The following is a 24,635-nucleotide window of genomic DNA, read 5'->3' as shown; positions in this document are numbered from 1 at the left end:
GTCTTCTGCCTGCTCTGGATCTCTTTATTGCTAATTGCCGACGGGACATCAACCGTCTTGATTTCACCACATCCTGTTCCAATTCCAACCTCACTCTTTCCGAACGTTCTGCTCTCCGCTCCTTCCGCACTAATCCCAACCTCACTATAAAACCTATTGATAAGGGGGGAGCTGTTGTTGTCTGGCATACTGACCTCTACCTGGCCGAGGCACAGCGACAACTCTCTGATACCTCCTCTTATTTACCCCTTGATCATGACCCCACTAAGGAGCACCAGGCCATTGTCTCCTATACCATCACCAACCTTATCAGCTCTGGGGATCTCCCATCCACTGCCACCAACCTCATAGTTCCCACACCCCACACTTCCCGTTTCTACCTCCTACCCAAGATCCACAAACCTGCCTGTCCAGGTAGACCAATTGTCTCAGCGTGCTCCTGCCCCACTGAACTCATTTCTGCATACCTTGACACTGTCTTATCCCCCCTTGTTCAATCTCTTCCCACCTATGTTCGTGACACTTCTCATGCTTTGAATTTTTTCAATGATTTTAAGTTCCCTGGCCCCCATTGCCTTATTTTCACCATGGACGTCCAGTCCCTATATACCTCCATCCCCCACCTGGACGGTCTCAAAGCTCTTCGCTTCTTTTTGGATTCCAGACCTAATCAAATCCCCTCTACCACCACTCTCCTCCGCCTAGCGGAATTAGTTCTTACTCTCAATAATTTCTCCTTTGACTCCTCCCACTTCCTCCAAACCAGGGGTGTAGCCATGGGCACCCGTATGGGTCCCAGTAATGCCTGCCTTTTTGTTGGCTTTCCATGTTCCAAGTCTAGACCGGTATCCGTCCCCCCCTTTTCCTTCGCTACATCGACGACTGCATTGGCGCTGCCTCCTGCACACATGCTGAGCTTGTTGACTTCATTAACTTTGTCTCCAACTTTCACCCTGCCCTCAAATTTACCTGGTCCATTTCCGAAACCTCCCTCCCCTTTCTTGATCTATCTATCTCCATCTCTGGAGATGGCTTATCTACTGATATCTACTATAAGGCACAGACTCTCACAGCTACCTGGACTATTCCTCTTCCCACCCTGTCTCTTGCAAAAATGCCATCCCCTTCTCACAATTCCTCTGTCTCCGCCGCATCTGGATGAGGGTTTTCATTCCAGGACAAAGGAGTTGTCTTCCTTTTTTAAACAAAGTGGCTTCCCTTCTTCCACCATCAACTCTGCTCTCAAATGCATCTCTCCCATTTCCCGCTCATCTGCCCTCACCCCATCCGCCCGCCACCCCACTCGGGATAGGGTTCCCCTTGTCCTTACCTCCCACCCCACCAGCCTCCAGGTCCAATGTATAATTCTCTGTAACTTCTGCCACCTCCAACGGGATCCCACTACCGAGCACATCTTTCCCTTTCCCTCTTTCTGCTTTCCGCAGGGATCGCTCCCTATGCGACTCCCTTGTCCACTCATCCCCCCCATCCCTTCCCACTGATCTCCCTCCTGGCACTTATCCTTGTAAACAGAACAAGTGCTACACCAGCCCTTCCACTTCCTCCCTCACCACCATTCAGGGCCCCAGACAGTCCTTCCAGGTGAGGCGACACTTCACCTGTGAGTCGGCTGGTGTGGTATACTGCGTCCAGTGCTCCCGGTGTGGCCTTTTATATATTGGTGAGACCCGACGCAGACTGGGAGACCATTTCGCTGAACATCTACGCTCGGTCCGCCAGAGAAAGCAGGATCTCCCAGTGGCCACACATTTTAATTCCACGTCCCATTCCCATTCTGATATTTCTCCCAAGGCCTCTTGCCCCATGATCCTTTCCCTTCTCCAGCTCTGTACCACTTTCGTCGATCACCTTTCCAGCTCTCAGCTTCATCCCACTCCCTCCGGTCTTCTCCTATCATTTTGCATTTCCCCCCTCCCCCCACTACTTTCAAATCTCTTAGTATCTTTCCTTTCAGTTAGTCCTGACGAAGGGTCTTGGCCCGAAATGTTGACAGCGCTTCTCCCTATAGATGCTGCCTGGCCTGCTGTGTTCCACCAGCATTTTGTGTGTGTTGTTCGAATTTCCAGCATCTGCAGATTTCCTTGTGTTTGCCATTTTTCCAGCTGGTCCAAATCCCTCTGAAAGCTTTGAAAACCTTCCTCACTGTCCACTACACTTCCAATCTTTGTATCATCAGCAAATTTGCTGATCCAATTTACCACATTATCATCCAGATCATTGATATAGATGACAAATAACAATGGACCCAGCACTGATCCCTGTGGCACACCACTAGTCACAGAAGGGTTATCACTGATTCTCATAATTCCAAACCATTTAAGCTTCAACGTGGCACTAGACAAGGCTGTCCGTTGAGCCCTTTGCTTTTTGATCTGGCCTTAGAACCCTTAGCCATTACCTTTCAAGCATCTAATGGTATCACAGGTATTTTAAGGAGAGACACTGTTAATAAAGTCTTGCTTTATGCTGATGATCTGCTGCTATTTATTTCTAATGTTGAGACTTCATTACCCCATTCGCTTTCTTTACTCTCCTGTTTTAGCCAGTTCTCAGGTTATAAATTAAATCTACATAAAAGTGAATTTTTCCCTTTTGAATAATTTGATTCCAACAAATTCTAACCTTCCTTTTAAAATTATAAGAAACCAATTTACCTACTTAGGTGTAACAATCACTAAAAACTGTGAGTGTCTATTTAAAGAAAAGTTTCTTACCCTATTGAATCACGTAAAAAGGATACTATCAAATTGGTCCCTTCTTTCATTATCGCTGATTGGCCAAATTAACCCTGCCAAATGAATATATTACCTAAATTTATATAACTTTTTCAGACATTGCCCGTTTTTATTCCTAAATCTTTTTTTGATTCTCTTGACTCTATTATATCTTCTTATATATGGAAGAATAAGCATTCTAGATTAAATAAAATTCATCTTCAGAAAGATAAAAAGAATGGAGGATTAGCCTTACCAAACTTTAGATTTTATTAATGGGCAGTTAATATAAGAAATCTTACATTTTGGTTATATTACATTAATCGTGAGGATTGTCCGATGTGGGGTTTTTTAGAAGCTAACTCTGTTAATAAATTCTCTGTTATTTCTCTTCTTGGATCCTCACTTCCTTTGTCTTTGAGTAAATTAACTGATAACCTGGCAGTTAAACACACTATGAGAATTTGGATACAATTCTGAAAATACTTTGGCTTATTGAGATTTTCTCTTTCGAGTCCCATTTTTTCTAATTATTTCTTTAAATCCTCTATGACTGATGTAGTTTTTAAAGAATGGGATAGATTAGGTATTAAATGCTTTCAGGACTTTTTTGTAGAGGGAAGTCTCTTCTCGTTTGAACAACTGTCAACTAAATAGTTTACCCAAAACTCATTTTTTTTCGATACCTAGAAATGAGATTTTTTACAGTCTCAAATAAGTACATTTCCTAAAAGTCCTGATAAGAATCTACTAGATGTAATTTTTAATTTTTGAAACCTTTTTATAATGGATCTATATCTAATATTTATATAATGCTGTTGGGAATGAGAAGTGTTCCTTTAGATAAAATTAAAAATCTTTGGGAACAAGATTTACAGACTTCAATTTCTGAGGAAACTTGGAATCAAATTTTTAAATTGGTTAACACTTCATCATTATGTGCCCGCCACTCTCTCCTACAATTTAAAGTGGTCGATAGGGCCCATATGACCAAGGATAAGTTGTCTTGTTTCTATTTAGATATATCTCCGTATTGTGATAAATGTAACAATGGAGAAGCTTCACTCATTCATATGTTTTGGACATACCTGAGTCTTGGAAAATATTGAAGAAGTATTTTAAACTTTCTCAATACTTTTCAAAGTAAACTTTAAGCCTAATCCTTTGACTGCTTTATTTGGTATTGTTGGAGGAAAGGGTATTATTTTGGAGTCATCTGGTTTGCACATTTTGACTTTTATTTCTTTTATGGCCAGAAGGATGCTATTGCTTAAATGGAAAAATGCGGCCCCTCCTATTGACGTCCAATGGTTACGTGATGTGATGTCATGTTTAAATTTAGAGAAGATTCGATGTTCAATCTCTGAATCTAGTCAAGACTTTCAAACCTTTGTGGGGACCTTTTCTGAATTATTTTCAAAACCTTTGATCTGCTGTTAAAGCACATTTAATGACTAATATTTTTTTTCTTTTTTTTCTTCACTAATCAGCTTCAGTCTTGGTAGTGGGTTAGATTTTAAAATAATAATATTACTATATTTCAATGTTACAAATTAATTAATCTGTATGAATATAGGAGTCTTTATATGTGATTTTGTATAATGTATTGATATATATTTTTTCTTGTACTCTGTATTCTGATATGTAAATTAATAAAAATATTGGAAAGAAGAGAATATAAATTTCATCATCCAAATCACTGACATATAACTCAAAATCAATACCACAAGTCACTAACAGCCAACCAGAAAAAGCTCACTTTATTCCCACTCTTTTCCTCTTGGCAATCAGCCACTGCTTTATCCATGCTGGTATCTGCTGACGATACTACATTGATTGGCCTAATCTCAAATAATAATGAGGCAGCCTACAGAGAACTCATCACCCTGACACAGTGGTGTCAAGAAAACAACCTCTCCTTCAATGTCACAAAAACAAAGGAGCTGGTTGTGAACTACAAGAGGAATGGAGACAGACTAATCCCCAATGACGTCAATGGACCTGGGGATGAGAGGGTGAATGGTTCCTTGACATACACATTACTGAGGATCTCACATGGTCTGTACATACCGGCTCTGTGGTGAAAAAAGCACAATAGTGCCTCTTTCACCTCCAATGGTTGAAGAAATTTGGTATGGGCTCCCAAATCCTAAGGGAACAATTGAGAACATCCCAACTGGCTGGTATGGGAACTGTACTTCCCTCAATCACAGGACTCTGCAGAGTGGTGCGAACAGCCCAGCACTTCTGCAGTTGTGAACTTCCCACAATTCAGGACATTTACAAAGACAGGAGTGGAAAAAGGGCCCATAGGATCATTGGGGACCCGAGTCACCCCAACCACAATCTATTCCAGCTGTTATCATCCGTAACTGCAGCATAAAAGCCAGGACCAACAGGTTCCGGGACAGCTTCTTCCACCAGGCCATCAGACTGATGAACTCACGCTGACACAACCGTATTTCTATGTTATATTGACTGTTCTGTTGTATATACTATTTATTTTAAATTACTATAAATTGCACATTTAGATGGAGATGTAACGTAAAGATTTTTACTCAAGAATATGATGGATGTAAGTAATAAAGTCAATTATTTTCTGTAATACTACAGGCTCTTGTTAAGCAGCCTCATGTGCGGCACCTTGTTAAATGCCTTCTGAAAATCCAAGCACACATCAACCGATTCTCCTTTGTCTATCCTGCTTGTTATTTCTTCAAATAATTACAACAGATTTGCCAGGTAAGAGTTTCCCTTGAGGAAACCATGCTGACTATGGCCTATTTTATCACGTGCCTCTAAGTACCCCAAAAACACATCCTAATCAACTCCAACATCCTCCCAACCACTGAGGGCAACCATCTGGCCTATAGATTCCTTTCTTCTGCTTCTCTCAGTTCTTGAAGAGTGGAAAGATATTTGTAATTTTCCAATCTTACGGAATATAGTGATTTTTGAAAGATCATTACAAATGCTTTCACAATCTCTTCAGAACCCTGGGGTATACATCATCTGGTCCAGGTGACTCATTTACCTTCAGACCTTTCAGTTCCGCCAACTACCTTCTCCCTAATAATGGTAACTTCACTCTTCATGACCCGACAGCTGTAACTTCCACCATACTGTTAGTGTATTCCATAGTGAAGACTGATGCAAAATACTTGTTCATCATTTCTGTCGCCCATTACCATCTCTTGAATGTCGCTTTCCAGTGGTTTGATATCCACTCTCACCTCTCTTTTACACTTCATTGATCTGAAGAAACCCTTGGTATCCTCTTTCATATGACTGGCAAGCTTACTTTCGTATTTGATCTTTTCCTTCTCGGTGAGTTTTTTTTTAGTTGTCTTAAGTTGGTTTTTAAAAACTTCCTGATCCTCTGACCTCCCACTGTTTTCCTATTATATGGTCGCTCTTAGGCTTTTAAGTTGGGTTTTGACTTCTCTTGTCATCTCGCAGGCATTCTAGAAAATCCCTCTCAAGAACCAGCACCAACCCATTTTTCCCAATCAACCTGCAATTTGAAATTGCCCATGACAATTGTAACATTACACATTTTGGCATTCATTTTCCATCTCCTGTTGTAATATGTAGACCACATCCTTACTATCTTGGAAGTCTGTATACAGCTCCCATCTGGGTCTTCTCACTCTTGCAGTTTCTTTGTTCTACTCATGATTGTACATCTTCCAACATGTCACATTTTTCCCCTACAAGAACCACACCATTCCCTCTGCCTGTCCTTTCCATACAATGTGTGTGCTTCCACGTTGAGCTCCCAGCTATAATCTTTTATCAGCCATGGTTCAGTGATGCCCACAACACTGTTTACATTGCAACTCTTCCTATTGACTACAATTTCATCATATCATCAACCTCTCCTTCCTGGAGTCTTACTATACAGTGCCTGTTTGAAAACCAACTATCTCATCCTCAGGACTATCACTTTGGTTCCCCCCACCCCACCAAATTAGTTTAAACCCTCTCAAACAACTCTAGCAAACTCACCCAGAAGGATATTGGGCTCCCTCAGGTTCAGGTGTAATGCATCTTTTGTAGATTGCACCTTCCCTAAAAGAGATCCCAATGATCCATAAATCGGAACCCCAGCCCCAGTTCCTCAGACACACATTCACCTGCCAATTCCTACCCTCACTAGTGTGTGGCACAGGCAGCAATCCAGAGATAACTATTCCAGAGGTCCTGCTTTTCAGCCTTCTACCTAGCTCCCTAAAATCTCTGACATTAGATCTAAGAAGCAACATACCACTTGGGTGCGTCTATCACATCCACAGAATCTTGTCTCTGTTCCTCTCAAAACCACTGCAGCCCTCTTCACCTCTCTGCTCTTGAGCCACAGCACCAGACCTCGTGCCTAGTCACTGTGCCCCCCCAACCTTCTAAAGTAGTAAACATATTATTGAGTGTTAACTGTATGTTAAACTCTCAACTATAATCTAAGAAAGAATATGCTGACATTGGAGAGGGTTCAGTGGTTCAGAGAAAAGATTCCAGGATTAGGCTTGTCATCTCTGGGCACTCTCTGGAGGGGGCTCATTGAATGTTGAAAGGCCTCAATGGAGTGAATGTTTTCTGTAGCGGGGATTCTAAGCTCAGGGGACGCAGCCTCAGAATAGAGGGATGCCCATTTGGAACAGAGAAGAGGTGGATTTTCTATAGCCAAAGTGGCGTATTTATGGAATTTATTGCCACAGGCAGCTTTGGAGACCGCCGTTGAGTATATTGAAGGCAGATGTCGACAGGCTGTTGTTCAGTTAGGGCAGGAAGGGACACAGAGAAAGCAGCGATATAGGACCCTGCTCAGACCCCACTTGGAGTACTGTGCTCAGTCCTGGTTGCCTCACTACAGGAAGGATGTGGAAACCATAGAAAGGGTGCAGAGGAGATTTACAAGGATGTTGCCTGGATTGGGGAGCATGCCTTATGAGAATCGGTTGAGTGAACTCAGCCTTTTCTTTTTGGAGCAATGGAGGATGAGATACCTGATAAAGGTGTACAAGATGATCAGAGGCATTGATCAAGTGGATAGTCAGAGGCTTTTTCCCAGGGCTGAAATGGCTGCCACAAGAGGATACAGGTTTAAGGTGCTGGGCAGTAAGTACAGAGGAGATGTCAGGGGTAGGCTTTATACTCAGAGAGTGGCAAGTATGTGGAATGGGCTGTCGGCAATGGTGGTGGAGTCAGATATGATAGGGTCTTTTAAGAGACTTTTAGATAGGTACATGGAGCTTAGTAAAATAGAGGGCTATAGGTAAGCCTAGTAATTTCTAAGGTAGGGACATGCTCAGCCCAACTTTGTGGGCTAAAGAGCCTGTATTGTGCTGTAGGTTTTCTATATAACCATGTAACAATTACAGCATGGAAACAGGCCAACTCAGCCCTTCTAGTCCGTGCCGAACACTTACTCTCACCTAGTCCCACCTACCTGCACTCAGCCCATAACCCTCCATTCCTTTCCTGTCCATATACCTATCCAATTTTTTTTCTATGCTCTAAAGCAGATAGGATCAGCCATGATGAAATGGCACAGCAGACTCAAAGTGCCAAATGGCCTATTCTGATCCTCTACCTCATGGTCTTAAGGATTGTAAGCGGCCACAGAGATGACAAGAGTTCTCATGTTTCTTCCCATCCGACACATTCCTTAGGGATTGAAGACTCGCAGACCCTTCCAGAGGTCAGGCATGACGTGCCCCAGCCAGTGCTATACCTATGCTGCTTCAACTGTCTGTAGATGAACAGATGAATGGTAATGAAGAGAGGGGTAATGAAGCAAGGATGATGGAATGGCCTAGTTCTGTTCCAATGTCTTCATCTGATAGAAATCTCAAATTTGCATTTTTATTACTTGTCACTCCTTATGTGGAGTTAGCAGATAAAACCGACCCCTGACCCCATCATGTCCCTGCAGACCAAGTACTCACCCCATTTATCAGCATCTTGGCATTTCAAGTACGTGTCTAGTGGGGAAGTTTGTTTTGCCATTCTTTTGGGCAGTTCCAGATTCAGGGTGTAAAACTTTTCTTCAGCTCCCTTTTAACCAGACTTAATCATTCTTGAAGGAATCTTTCCCAGTGAGACATGTTCCTACTGTTCGGGACACCTGGATACCTCTGCAGCTCAGGACTCTCTCTGTAGATAACTAATTTCCTGTTAAAATGACCAATTCCACATTTTCCCCACGTTACCTGCCAGTTCCTAGAGCTTCCAGATGCCTGCATCGGGTGTTCTAGTTCTCAGGATTAGAGAGAAAGGAGGAAGGTAGGGATCACTGCTGCCTAGGCTTGCAGAAAATCAAAGCATTGTTGGAGTGCTGGGAAACAACAAACCCCTTCATTGATAACCCCCAGCAGTGTCTCAGTGTAGATCTTTATTGATACACTCTCTTCTGCAATTACTGCACCTTCCAGGCTCAAGCATCTGGAAGAGTGGCAGCTCCATGTACAAAGCCAACAGAGCCATTCAGTACAGTTCAAAACATCGGGACAGGGCAGTCTGAAGTTGGGAATGGAAGAATGATTTAGAGACACCTATGACATTTCGCCAGATTTACTTATTCAAAAAATACCTTTAATGACAGCAAACAAATGGCCTTAAGACAACAATTAAAAGTAATTTGAATTTTAAAAAAGTGTGTTGTAAACTTTGAGAAAGACATTTCATTCCAGTTTTATATTGTTCTCCCAATTGTCGCTCTCAACTCCACACTGGGGGTTCCTAATTCAAAACATTACCATCCACATAAAGTGAGCAGCTCCTCTTCCTTTCAGATGGGACACATTGTTTACTATCCACCCCTCTCAGGGTCCCAACGCCAGTGCACTAGATAGGTTTTTATGAAGGGTATTGGCCCAAAGCGTTGACTGTTAATTCTCCTTCACAAATGCTGCCTGGCCTGCTGAGTTGCTGCAGCATTTTGTGTGTTGTTCTTGTAGTTGTTGGGACATGGGCATTTACAGAGTAGTTGGTAACTTCTTGTTATTTCAGATAGTCTGACCTGCTGGGTAACACTGGGGCTGGGGGAAGAGGACAATAATTCATCCGCTTTGATTACAAAGGATTAAAGGCCACAGTTACACAAGACTCACCTAACATTGAAAATATGGGAAGACCAAAGAATCGGAAACCACGAGGAATTTCTTTACTGAGTATTGTGTAAGTTCACTGACCAAGTCAGAGCAGAATGGATTTGAGGGATTTCGAGAGGGCAAACATCTGACATACCTTTAACCAAGGTCTGTCTCATTGCGCTTCTTTGAGTCTGGAATGAAACCCCAACTTTGTTGAACAGAAGGTCGCTGAGGCTGCTACAGGAGACTGAATGAATGATGTACGACCAGACTGTTCCACAAACTTTCTAAAACAGCTGTCCTTAGAAAGCAAGTCAAAAAGATCAGAAAATATTTATTAAAACAGGCCAGAAATTTTACTAATCTACACAAAAGAAATCAGATATGTGCTTTGCAGAAATGGTTATATAGTTTGCTGGTAGAGAGGGTTGGTGCCAGCTGCTCTGACAACTCCAACTCAATATTCATGATCACCCTTCATCATTTCTTCACCAGTGAATGCTACTTCCATCACCCTTTCAAGAGGTACAAAGACTCTGAAATAGGCCAGCACATACAAGTACACCCGTCTAAACCAACCTGTCCCTTCCCCAAACTACTTATTAACAGTGGTCCTTAAGAATTGCATCCATGCCCTGTGCCAGCAAGCCATCCTGACCTAGTGGGCAGGTGGCAAAGCCCATGTAACTGCTGTCAGAAGGGTTGTGTGGTGAACAACAACCTAATACTGAAAACTCAACAGAGCCCAATGTAAACCACTTTCTTTTTGCACTGTCTAAAGCCAGCACCATCCGGAGAAGACTAATGAAACAATTGTGCACAATCTAATCTTCAGGTAGTCACACGAGGTGGCCTCGTGTTAAAGTTAACCCTTGGGGGAAGAGACACTGGATGCCTCGATGGGGAAGGAGGGGAGAGAGAGGGGGGAGGACTCATTAGAGTAAGAAAATGGTAGGTTCTACAAGAAGTGAGATGGTAGCAAGAGTTTCCAATGAAAGCAAATCTAGGAGAATGGCCTTGAATGGGCCTTCATTGAGATATCAATTCCTTTATAAACCCGGAATCTAATTCTCACCCATATTGTTGCTTCAGGAAGAGTGGCCACTAACACCATCCAGATCAGGCATCACAAATGGTAACAACACCCTACATTTTGGTGCCACATCAAAGGGGATGTTCACTGCAACCGCTCAGGGACAGGGGCAAACAAGCCCTTTATTCGACAATACCAATTCTCATCACTTGGTCTGAAGAGGAACTTGACCGTGGTTCATCCAGTGGATAATGTGCGTTCACTTCTGCTATGAGGAGGCATTTGCTTTTCTTGCTGTTTACCGCGCACAAACCCCTCCCTTACATTGTTGTGTCTCACTGCATTCAAACATTATCCAGCTTGTCAGAGCTCCACTGCAGCGAGGGGAGTAAAATGGCAAGTCTGCCGAGGAAAGTTGATGGGGATTTTGATAGGAGGCACTCCAGGTGTAAATTCAGTGCTTTGTGACCAAGAATGAGTGTTTTTTTTTTAAATTGAAGTTTAATACAGAACTCTACTACAGGGACCTTCAGTAAAAAACTGGAAAAAATAACGAACTGCAAATCCACCCGAGGTAAGCAACGATACCAATATCTCAACAGCCAGCAAATGTGCATCTGACCCTGGCAAAGTGGCCAACTGCCTGCCCTCAACCAGCGCTTTAAAAGCATAGGCTCCAGTGGTCTAGGGGCCAGAGAGCATCAAAGCCCCATGTGATACCCCATGGAGAGGGAGAGCCCCACAGACCCATGGGGCCACAGCCTGGAAGAGGACAGCTCTGTTCACCGGGCCAGTGAGAAAGCAAGACCAGCACAGCTCACACTTGGGCAAGCACCCTCCCCAGGCACTGGGGAAAAGCTTCAACATCTGAAATCATGGGAAGATCTGTAAATCATTACTGTGAAGTTAGGCTTCACATCACCATCTTAAATGCCTTCTTGCTTATCCTACTGCACAAACCACCTCAGGTTTTTGGAAAGTATGCAACAAGTGTTGACAAATTTTAAACAATTTTCTTTTATATAAAGTTCTGTCACCTCAATCTGAGAAGTCCCTGTCTTATCGTTCACTGAAGTGGCAGAGAATTAATTTGTACACATTTTAAAAACAACCTTCTATGGTAACACAGGACAAACTGACCATTCCTTGGTGAACCCACTCCCAGAGCAGTGGAGTGGGCATTAGGCCAGTAGACAGGAGAAAGGGGGGGGGGGGGAAAACAGTCAGTAAAGCCCAGAGCAGTTAATTAACAAGCCTCTGGCCCCATCAGGATTCAAGCCCAGATAACAGAACTGTCAGCGGCGTACGTCCCGTAGTACTTCAGTTATCTGAGAGACAGGCACCCCACCCCCCCACTTCCCTGATTTACAGAACTCCCGGCGAACTGACCACTTTCAGTCAGAGTCAGACAAGACGATGATTTCTTCGGGGTCACACTGGGTCGCCACGTTCACCTGAAACAGAAGGACAACAAGGTGAGAACCAGCTGCCTGGCCCCTACATATACCCCCCCACTGGGGCACAGTCAGCAGCTCAGAAACTATGAAAGGGCATCACTAAAGGGTGGATGGCAGAGGTTGCTTTTTTACACACGTAATGGTGTGTGTGTGAAATGCTCTGCCAGGGTCAGGGGTGCTGATGCATTAGGGGCTTTTTAGAGACTTTTGGATTGGCACCTGGAAGATAGAAAAATGGAGGGTTATGTAGGAGGGAAGGATTTGATTCATCTTAGAAGAGGTTAATAGTGGATACTGTGGGCCAGAGAACCTGTACTGTTCTATGCCTATTTTAGCATGAAAATGCCATTATCTGACTGGCAAGAATTTGCAAAGCTGAGATGCAGAGATTGGGAAATAGAGGATATGATAGGCAAAACAAGCAAAATACTGGAGGTACTCAGCAGTAGTGGAAGGGAACCACAGATAATGTTTGAGGTCAAAGACCCTTCATCAGAAATGACAAAGTAAACACCAGAGTGCAGATACAGCAATGAATAAGCAAAAATGGGCACTGAAGATTTGTCATCCATACAGTGTGTTAGGGTTAATTTGGGACTGCCACTTCAGGTCAGGAGTGGCTCACGTGATATTAGGAAACAGGAGTACAAGGGAGGGAGGAAGCAAAACAAAGGATTCCTTTGTGCCGAAACTGCTAGTGTCACGTGATTCAGTAAAACAGGGAACTCATGAGAAAATGGCATCGGACCGATGAGAAGGACACAAGTGTCCAATATTATCAAATATGTATAACAAAGTTCAGCATTACCAAATATGTGTAGCGAGGGGTTGGGCTAAGGGAAAAGGGGTATAAACAAGAGCAGAAGGAAGGGGAGGGCAGAACGCGCCTTCTCCAGCGATGCTTGTGCACTTGCTGTGCCAGATACGATTCTGCAATAAAACCAAGTTTTGCTATAATCCGGTGTTGGTTGTCTCTCTTCCTAAACGAACACAGGGCAGAGTTTAAAGCCCAACAATTGGTGACCCCGACGTGGGAAGGGAAGAGACAACACAGGCTGACGGGTCCGACGGCAGACAACTTGCGGCCGCACCTCGATTAAGGTTAGGAAGTGCCTGTTATATCGAAGACTTCCACTAGATAGTTAAACTACCGAGTTAGATCTTGTCTGCCGACGGACCCCCATCAACCCCAAATTACTCTGGGAAAGATTGTTCCCGGTGCAGAATCGTGACTGGTGAGTACTCATTTCTTCTTATCTGTTTTTAGAAGGATCCTCCGCCGGGGCAAAGTCTTCTGAGTGAGGGTACCCGCCGCCCACGAAGGGCATAAAAGTCTCAGGAGTGAGGAGGAGAAGAGAAAAGTGTCGCGGTACACCGTAGTACACAGGGATACTGACGGCGCCTACCTTAGACTGGTTGTTAAGAGGAGAAATCTCCCACGCGAAGGTCAGGTTTTGAAAGGCGACTGTCCCACATTTGATCCTCTCCGTGTACTAGGGAGCCATGGAGCACTTCAACTTCAAGTTACCAAAACTCAAAGACATTTGCGTGTTGAGTAACAGAGTATATGAGAGTTTTTAGAAATATGGTAAAATTGATAACTGTGCTTGTCTGGAAGCTAAAGATAATGAAAAGAAAAGTATCTCTGATTTCAAATCATTGTTAAAGGAAGCAGAGAAGGAAAAATTTCCAGAAAATGATTTATTGAAACAGTTGCGGGAAGCTATTGTTGCTCAGCAACTACTTAATGATAAACGGCGGGAGGGCAGTGGTGTGCCTCCTGGGATGATGTTTGGTGGGGAACGGGGTGGACCAGACGGAAAGCTAACCAGGAGCCTGATAGAACTCCGGGCGTTGGCCAACGAGCTGAAAGAGCAGTCCGGGGTAAACAACCCAGTGGTAGATTGGCTGAATAAGACCTTTGGTAAGTGGGGAGCGTTCCTGGGATAGTTGGCTCTAGGACTGTTTATTTCAATTGCTATCTTTATCACGTGTGGTTGTTGTTGCATACCCTGTATCAGGACCCTAGTCGTCCGAACTATAGATCGAGCCTTGACCGGAAAGGATGGACCTCCACCGGCGTACCATGCACCCTTGTTCCCGGTGGAGAGGGAGGACACGGCCCTCCCGGAAACGGACGCACTATGGGAGAACACGGACTGGAATGGACCATGCAAAGGGGGGGGGGATTATGAATCTATTTCTTGAATAAGTTTTCAGAAATGTTGCGTGCTACTTGTAAAAATTGCTGATGCTTAGGGAACCCCTACCCTTATTTTGTGACCCTAGGTCGGACAAATCAGGAAATGCAAAAAGGGAGGGCATACCAAAGAGTGCCGGGGGGACTCTCGCCTCCCTGCCTGGTCCCGACAGCCGTGGAAAAGCTTGTAAGGGATGTGGCCTCAGGGAGGCCAAGGGAGGGAATGTTAGGGTTAATTTGGGACTGCCACTTCAGGTCAGGAGTGGCTCACGTGATATTAGGAGACAGGAGTACAAGGGAGGGAGGAAGCGAAATAAAGGATTCCTTTGTGCCGAAACTGCTAGTGTCACGTGATTCAGTAAAACAGGGAACTCATGAGAAAATGGCATCGGACCAATGAGAAGGACACAAGTGCCCAATATTATCAGTGTCCAATATTATCAAATATGTATAACAAAATTCAGCATTACCAAATACGTGTAGCGAGGGGTTGGGCTAAGGGAAAAGGGGTATAAACAAGAGCAGAAGGAAGGGGAGGGCAGAACGCGCCTTCTCCAGCGATGCTTGTGCACTCGCTGTGCCAGATACGATTCTGCAATAAAACCAAGTTTTGCTATAATCCGGTAACGAACACAGGGCAGAGTTTAAAGCCCAACAAGTGAGATGCAGTTTTTGTGTTGACAACAAGGATTGACTGGAGGCAGCCCACAAGTGTGACCAGACTTCTGGAACCAGCATAACATACCCATAACTTACTAAACCTAACCTTTGAAATGAGAGAGGAAACCCATATGGCCACGGGGAGAATGTACAAACTCCTTACAGATAGCATCGGGAATTGAACCCACGTCACTGGAGCTGTAAAATATTATGCTAACCGCAACACTACCATATCAGGTTACACAATGAAGGATGATTGATAGGGTAGAATAATTCAAAGATCCTCATCGTTAGTTTCACAGCAGCACAGAGGACTGAAATTTCCCAGTCAGCTTAGTACACAATAAACTGCTTCAACCACTAGTGTCCACAGTCAAAAGGCACAGGTTGTCTTCTGAAGAAAGGCTGGACAGGCTTGACTTGTGCTCTGAATAGCGAAGGAAGGACTGAGTGAAACAGAAGGCTGAGGGGTGTTGACAGTGTGGAGTGTGGAGAAGAAAGACAAGAGGCTGCAAATGTAGTTATAAAGAAGGCAAGACAGCAGCTACACTTCATCAGGAGTTTGAAGAAATTCGGCATGTCAACAAATAAACTATAGATGTACCGTGGAGAGCATTCTGACAGGCTGCATCAGTGTCTGGTATGGGGGGCTACTGCACAGGTCCAAAAGAAGCTGCAATGGTTGTAAATCTAGTCAGCTCCATCTTGAGGCACCAGCCTACAAAGTACCCAGGACATCTCCAGGGAGCAGAGTCTCAGAAAGGCAGTGTCCATTATCAAGGACCTCCAGCACCCAGGGCATTCCCTTTTCTCACTGTTACCATCAGGTAGGAAGTACAGAAGTCTGAATGCACACACTCAACAATTCAGAAACAGCTTCTTCCCCCTCTGCCATCCGATTCCTAAATGGACATCGAACCTGTGAACACTACCTCACTTTTTAAATGTATTATTTGTTTTTTTGCATGTTTTAATCTATTCAATACAAATAAGTGATTTACTTATTTATTATTAATTTTATCTACTTATTTTCTCTTCTATATTATGTATTGCATTGAACTGCTGCTGCTAAGTTAACAAATTTCACGTCACATGCTGGTGATAATAAACCTGATTTTGATTCCAAAAGCTGGCATCTTCAGCCAGGGAGAGGCCAAAAGAGCATCTCATACACTGCCCAAGCCACTGAGTTCTTAACATTTTAAACAAGGCAGGAGCTAGAAAAGGTATGCCAAATGGGTAATGTTACGATAGACATGGGGATTTCAATATACAGGTAGACTGGGAAAATTAGGTTGTGCCCAAGAGAGAGAATTTGCAGAATGCTTATGAGATGGGTTTTTAGAGCAGCTTGTTGAGCCCACTAAAGGATCAGCTATTTTAGATTGGTTGTTTCATAAAGTACCAGATTTAATTAGTGAGCTTAAGGTACACGAACCCTTAGGAGGCAGTAATGATAATATGATAGAATTCATCCTGCAATTTGAGAAGAAGCTGAAATCAGATGTATAAGTAGTAGTGGGGTAAGGGGAATTACAGAGGCATGAGAGTAGGCCAAATCTGACTTTGAGGGGGCAACTAGCAGGGCTGGAGTTTCTGGGAAGGCACAGGATAGATTCATATATCTCTAAGTCGTCGTAGTAGTGTTCTAAAGGCAGGATGATGCACCGTGGATGACAAAGCCAACATGAAAGCAAAAGTGAGGGCATATTATACAGCAAAAATCAGTGGGCTAGCCAATAATATTAAGGGGGGATATCAAAAATTTTTCAAATATATAGAGTACAATAGAGATATTGGGCCACTGGACGATGATGCTAGATAGGTATTAATGGTGGGACAAGGAAATGATGAACAAACTAAGTATTTTGCATCAGGCTTTACTATGAAAGACACTAGCAGTGTGCCAGAAATTCAAGAGTGTCAGCGGGCAGAAGGAAGTGAAGCCATCACTACAGAGGAGAAGGTGCTGGGAAATCTGAAAGGTTTGAAGGTAGTTAAGTCACCTGGATTAGATGGACTACACCCCAGGGTTCTGAAAGAGGTGGCTGAAGAGATTGTGGAGACATTAGTAATGATCTTTCAAGAATCAATGGATTTTGGCATGGTTCTGGAGGACCAGAAAAATGCAAATAGCAATCGAATCTTCAAGAAGGGAGGAAGACAGAAGAAAGGAAATTATAGGCTGGTTAACCTGACCTCAGTAGTTGGGAAGATGTTACAAATCATGTGAGGATGCGGTTTTGGGGAACTTGAAGGCACATGGTAAAACAGACTGAAATCAGCATGTTTTCCCTCAAGGAAGAATCGGTGGACGTTGTGTACTCAGATTTTCAGAAGGCCTTTGACAAGATGCCACACATGAGGCTGCTCAACAAGAGCCCATGGTATTACAGTCAGATACTAAAATGGATAAAGCAGAAGCTGACTGGCAAAAGGCAGGGTGAGAATAATGGGGCCTTTTCTGGTTGGCTGCTGGTGACTAGTGGTGTTCTACAGGAGTTGGTCTTGGGACCGATTCATTTCATGATATTTGTGAATGATAACGGAATTGATGGCTTTGTGGCCAGGCTTGCAGACGATACAAAGTTAGGTAGCGGGCAGGTAGTTTTGAGAAAGTAGAGAGGATGTAGAACTTAGGAGAATGGGCAATGAAGTGGGAAATAGAATACAGAGTTGTTAAGTGTATGGTCATGTGCTTTGCTAGAAGTAATAAAAGCATAGACCGTTTTCTAAACTGGGAGAAAATCCAAAAAACTGAGGTGCAAAGGGACTTGGGAATCCTCATGCAGGACTTGAAAAGTTAATTTCCAGGTTGAGTCTGCAGTGATTTTTATAAGGATAAGGATAAGGACATAAGTTTGCTGATGACACAAAAGTTGATACTGGTACAGACTCTTGTAGAATACCAATAATCACCTTAACCAACCAGAAAAGGTGCTCTTTATTGCCACTCTTTGCCTCCTGCCAATCAGACACTGCTTTTTCCACGCTAGCATCTTTCCTGTAATGCCACAGGCTCTTAACTTGTTAAGCAGCCTCAAATGCGGCACCTTGTCAAAGGCCTTCTGAAAATCCAAGTATCTAACATCCAGCAAATCTCCTTTGTCTATTCGAGGTGTTATTTTTCCAAAGAATCCCAACAGATTTGCTAGGCAAGATTTTCCCTTCACAAAACTATGCTATGGCCTATTTTATCATGTGCCTCCAAGTACTCCAAATCACCATCCTTAATGATCAACTCCAACATCTCAACCCCTGAGGACCAACTGGCCTATAGTTTCCTTTCTTCTACTTCTCTCCCTTCCTGAAGATCAGACTGATATTTGTAATTTTCCAGTTTTCCGGAATCTAGTGATTCTTGAAAGATCATTATTAATACCTTCACAATATCTTCATCCACCTCTGACAATCCTGGGGTGTACACCATCTGGTCCAGGTGACTTATCTACCTTCAGATCTTTCAGTTTCCCAAGAACCTTCTCTCTAGTAATGGCAACTTCACACCAACGCTCTTGAATTTCAGCCAGATTCATGCAAAATATTTATTCAGTTCGTCCGCCATGCCCCCCCATTACTACCTCTCTAGCATCGTGTTCCAGTGATCTGATATCCACTCTCGCTTCTCTTTTACATTTTACGTATCTGAAGGAATCTTTCGTATCATCTTTAAATTTACTGGCAAGCTATTCCAGCTTTTTCTTCTTAATGACTTTTTTTAAAAGATGACTATTGTTGTGTTTAAAAGCTTCCCAATTGTCTAACTTCCCACTAACTTTTGTTTTATTATATGCCCTTTCTTTGGGTTTTATGTTGGCGTTGACTTCTTATTAGCCACAGTTGTGTCTGCTTGCCTTTGGAATATTTTTCTCTTTGGGATGGAGATATCTTATACATTCTGGCCAACTCATCTCTCATGACACTGTAATTCCCTATACTCCACTGTAATACAAATATATCCGACTTTAGCTTGTCCTTCTCAAATTTCAGGGTAATTTCTATCATATTATAATCACTTGACCAAAGGGTTCTTTTACCTTAAGCTCTCTTGTCAACTCTGGTTCATTACACAACACCCCACCCAATGCAGAGAGTAGCTGATCCCCGACTGGGCTCAATCACAAGCTGCTCTAAAGCCATCTTGTAGATATTATAAAAGTTCCCCATCTTGGGACCCAGCACCAACCTGATTTTCCCAATCTACCTGCATATCTATCTCCAAAGGTAGTCATAGCCGAAGGGTGGTGGTGGGGATGAGCTCCCACTGTTAAACAAATGCTCTTCATGGCATGTGACTCAAACAACCTCTGACAACCAAGTCCAACTCCTGACCTTCACGGGTGGCATAGTCCTTATGCCCGGCGGAGCTGTTCTCACTGACAGGAGAAGGGGCAAAGGCGGGCCACTGGAGCCTTAAAACCAGTTGCTCCGGGGAGATGGGGCTCGTTAACCACGGACGGTAGCTCATCTAGGAGAGGGAAAACTCAGATTTCAAACCTCCGCTGCCTTGCGGCTATACCTGCTCACGGGACAGGGTTTGGGAGTAAAACCTGAGGAAAAATCCAGAGTCGGACTCCCAAAGGCGGCTGACTGCTGTACCCAGCACCGGCATGGAAACTCCTGCGACGCTGCTGACACCAAACCATATCGACTTTCGTTGTTCCTTGGGACCTGTCATCAGCATGTGGGGGCGGGGGGGGGGGGGGTCCCACTGCATGGGCAACAGACGATCTCCATATCAACTCTGCCCTGGCTTGCGCCCTGGAGAAGCCACTCCCAGTGACTACCAGAGGCGCAGTGCCCATGGTCAACCACGACTGATGGAGCTTACACTTGCATATTGAAAACCCCCATGACTACTGTAACATTGCCCTTTGGCATGTAATTTCTATCTCACATTGTAATTTGTAGACCATACCCTTACTACTGTTTGGGGGTCTGTATACAACTCTCACCACAGACTTCTTATCCTTGTAGTTCCTTAGCTCTATCACAACGATACCTGACCTTGTATCATTTTTGTGAACCCCCTTTGAACCCTCACCAGTGTCAGCACATCATTTCTAAGAAAAGGGGCCCAAAACTGCTCAAATACTCGTTACCAGTGCTTTATAAAGTCTCAACATTGCACCCTTGCTTTTACCTTGGGGCCTTAACTATACTGATTTGGACGAAGATGAATGCACTGCAATCAGTTTTGCTGACAAACGCAAACTGGAAGGTGACACAAACCCAGTGTTGAAAAGTTTTCATAGCTGGGAGTGGGCAGGAAGTTGGCAGCTAGAGTTTAGTGTGTGAGGTTTCCTAATTTGAAAGGAAACAGCAGCAGAGTAATGGAGATTTGGCAATCCAAGTGCATTAACCAAGCAGGTACAGACCATAAACACGGTTAAACAGCATATCATTCCATCCAGAGTCAGCCCCATCCTCAACCCCTCACCCTCTACCACAGTCAGCCCCATCCTCAACCCCTCACCCTCTACCACAGTCAGCCCCAATTTAAAGCTCAGTCCCTTGCAGCCCGCCACAAAATACAGAATAAGACCACAAGACGTAGGAGCTGAATTAAGTTATTCAGCTCATCAAGTCTGCTCCGCGATTCCATCGTGGCTGATTCCGGATCCAGCTCAACCCCACACACCTGCCCTCTCACCAAATCCTTTGACGCCCTGACTGTACACCCACGGACTTGGTCTCCACCGCAATCTATGGCAGAACATTCCACAGATATACTACTCCTTGGTTTAAAAAATTCCTCCTTACCCATCTGAAAAAAAACATCACCCCTCAATTTTGAGGTTGTTCCCTCCAGTTCTGGATATCCCCACCACAGAAAGATAGAAAACCTACAGCACAATACAGGCCCTTCGGCCCACAAAGTTGTGTCAAACATGTCCCTACCTTAGAAATTACTAGGCTTATCTACAGCCCTCTATTTGACTAAGCTTCATGTACCTATCTAAAAGCCTCTTAAAAGACCATAACATATCCGCCTCCACCACCATTGCCCATTCCACACACTCATCACTCTGAGTAAAAAACTTACCCCTGACATCAGCTCTGTACCTACTCCCCAGCACCTTAAACCTGTGTCCTCTTGTGGCAACCATTTCAGCCCTGGGAAAAAGCCTCTGACTATCCACATGATCAATGCTTCTCAACATCTTATAAACCTCTATCAGGTCACCTCTCATCCTCCGTTGCTCCAAGGAGAAAGGGCCGAGTTCACTCAACCTATTCTCTTAAGACATGCTCCCCAATCCAGACAACATCCTTGTAAATCTCCTCTGCACCCTTTCTGTGGCTTCCACATCCTTCCTGTAGTGAGACAACCAGAACTGAGCACAGTACTCCAAGTGTGGTCTGATCAGGGTCCTATATAGCTCCAACATTACATCTCGGCTCCTAAATTCAATTCCACGATTGATGAAGGCCAATACACCATAATCCTTCTTAACCAGAGAGTCAACCTGCGCAGCTGTTTTGAGCATCCTATGGATCGGACCCCAAGATCCCTCATATTCCACCATCATATTTAACCTACCAAAATGAACCACTCCACACTTAACTGGGTTGAACTCCATCTGCCACTTCTCAGCCCAGTTTTGCATCCTATCAATGTCCCGCTGAAACCTCTGACAGCCCTCCACACTATCCACAACACCCCCGACCTTTGTGTCATCAGCAAACATACTAAACCAACCCTCCACTTCCTCATCCAGATCATTGATAAAAATCACAAAGAGTAGGGGCCCCAGAACAGATCCCTGAGGCACTCCACTGGTGACCAACCTCCATGCAGAATATGACCCGTCTACAACCACTCCTTGCCTTCTGCCTCGCTGAAATCCATATACACTGCATCCACTGCCCTTCCTTCATCAATGTGTTTAGTCACATCCTCAAAAAATTCAATCAGGCTCGTAAGGCATAACCATGTTGACTTCTCCTAATCATATTATACCTCTCCAAATGTACATAAATCCTGCCTCTCAGGATCTGCTCCATCAACTTACCAACCACTGAGGTAAGACTCACTGTTCTATAATTTCCTGGGCTATCTCTACTCCCTTTCTTGAATAAAGGAACAACATCCGCAACTCTCTAATCCTCGGGAACCTCTCCTGTCCCCATTGATGATTCAAAGATCATCGTCAGAGGCTCAGCAATCTCCTCCCTCGCCTCCCACAGTAGCCTGGGGTCCATCTCCACCAGTCCCAGTGACTTATTCAACTTGATGCTTTCCAAAAGCTCCAGCACATCCTCTTTCTTAATATCTACATGCTCAAGCTTTTCAGTCTGCTGAAAGTCATCACTACAATCACCAAGATCCTTTTCCATAGTGAATACTGAAGTAAAGTATTCATTAAGTGCCTCTGCTATTTCCTCCGGATCCATACACACTTTCCCAATGTCACACTTGACAGGCCCTATTCTTTCCACGTCTTATCCTCTTGCTCTTCACATACTTGTAGAATGCCGTGGGATTTTCCTTAATCCTGCCCACTAAGGCCTTCTCATGGCCCCTTCTGGCTCTCCTAATTTCCTTAAGCTCCTTCCTAGTAGCCTTGTAATCTTCTAGATCTCTAATATTACCTAGCTCTCTGAACCTTTTGTAAGCTTTTCTATTCTTCTTGACTAGATTTATTACAGCCTTTGTACACCACGGTTCCTGTACCCTACCATAACTTCCCTGACTCTTTGGAACGTACCTATACACAACTCCAGACAAATATCCCCTGAATATTTGCCACATTTCTTCTGTACTTTTCCCTGAGAACAGCTGTTTCCAATTTAAGCCTCCAATTTCCTGCCTGATAGCCTCATAATTCCCCTTACTCCAACTAACTTGTCTGTTCCTAGCTCTCTCCAATGCTATTGTAAAGGAGATAGAATTCTGATCACTATCTCCAAAATGCTCTCCCACTGAGAGATCTGATACCTGACCAGGTTCATTTCCCAATAGCAAATCAAGTATAGCCTTTCCTCTTGTAGGCTTATCTACATACTGTGTCAAGAAAACTTCTTGAACACACCTAACAAACTCCACCCCATCTAAGCCCCTTGATCTAGGGAGATGCCACTTGGCATCTAGTATTAGGGTTAGGGTAAAACTTTACCAAAACTTCTCCACATTCACCCCATTTAGTCCTTTCAACATTCGGTAGGTTTCAATGAGATCCCCACACATTCTTCTAAATTCCAGTGAGTACAGGCCCAAAGCTGCCAGACACTCTGTTAACCCCTTCATGCCTAGAATCATCCTCGTCAACAACCTCTAAGCTCTTGCCAATAGATATCTCCTTTCTGAGATAAAACTGCTGACGACACTTCAAACGCAGCGTCATCTCATTGCCTTTGTATTTTATTCCCCTGGAAATAAATGCCGACATTACATTTGCTTTCTTTACCGCAGATTCGACCTGTAGATTGACCTTCTTGCACAAGGACTCCCAAGTCCCTCTGCACCTCTGATGTTTAAACCTTCTCCCCATTTAGGTAAGTCTGCACAATTGTTCCTTTTACCAACATGCATTATCATACATTTCCCAACACTGTTTTCCATCTGCCACTTTTTTTGCCCATTCTTCCAGGAATCTGCTAGAGTACTCAGCAGCTCAATCAGCATCTCTGGGGAGCAGAGAGAGAAATAAACATTTCAGAGCTGATGAAAAGGCCTGAACAGTGGTCCTGTGTCTGACACTGCCAAACATACTGAATATCAGCAGCACTGATTCTCAGGACCCTCAGCGCGAGCATCTTGTCCACAACCAGGAGAAAGGATGGCAAACTGAAGGAGATTACTTTACCCTTTTGTGCCTTACAGGACTGGGCTGGGAGCTGGTGACCACGCTGACAAGAGGGGAATCAGCTTGGGTGGAATCGACGGTAGGAAGCGGGCTCTTCACTCCGACAGAGGACGGTGCATTATCCGTTAGCAGTTCCTCTGTCCCTTCATCAGACTCCATCACCTCAATCACCTCCACAATGCTGTTTTCCAGTAGACAAAAACAGAAAAATTAGAACCAACCTTGTCAGCAGATGATCAAAGATCACCGTGAACGATGATAACTTGCAGCAGTCTGACCAGCCTTTCTCAAATACGAGAAACTCTGCTGATTGGAAATCCAGAGTAACACACACAAAATGCTGGAAGAACTCAGCAGGTCAGAGAACATCTATGAAGAGGAATAAACAGTCGGTTTTTCAGACCAAGGCTCTTCTTTAGGAGAGGAGAGGAAGGGATAAGGTGCCAGAATAAACAGACCGGGGGTGAAATGGGAAGGAGGATAGCTAGAAGGTGATGGGTGATGCAAGGTAGGAGTGCAGTAAAGGGCTGGAGAGGAAGGAATCTGATAGGAGAGGAGTGTGGATCATGGGAAAAATGGGGTGGAGGCAGGGGAATATAAGAGAGGATGGGTAAGAGAATTTTTTTTTACTGGAAGTAGAAATCGACAT

At 44.0% G+C, this 24,635-nt stretch overlaps 1 protein-coding gene across 3 annotated transcripts in view; it reads right to left on the bottom strand.

Annotated features, from left to right (window-relative positions):
* Positions 1–9,304: 9,304 nt before the first annotated feature.
* Positions 9,305–24,635, bottom strand: part of daxx (death-domain associated protein) — a 54,620-nt gene continuing 39,289 nt past the window's right edge. Inside the window, exons 5-6 of one of the 3 annotated variants that reach the window (XM_073033495.1) lie at positions 24,002–24,167; positions 9,305–12,313 (exon numbers count right to left, since the gene is read on the bottom strand). In XM_073033495.1, the coding sequence (XP_072889596.1) occupies positions 12,254–12,313; positions 24,002–24,167 (226 nt within the window). In that variant the 3' untranslated portion in view covers positions 9,305–12,253. Of the gene's footprint in view, positions 12,314–23,986; positions 24,168–24,635 lie in introns of all 3 variants that reach the window. The other 2 variants (XM_073033487.1, XM_073033502.1) reach the window with 2 other exon arrangements.

This window comes from Hemitrygon akajei, chromosome 2 (genome assembly GCF_048418815.1).
Source record: "Hemitrygon akajei chromosome 2, sHemAka1.3, whole genome shotgun sequence".
Classification (NCBI taxonomy): Eukaryota; Metazoa; Chordata; class Chondrichthyes; order Myliobatiformes; family Dasyatidae; genus Hemitrygon; species Hemitrygon akajei.
This window is presented reverse-complemented; position numbering and strand designations above follow the sequence as displayed.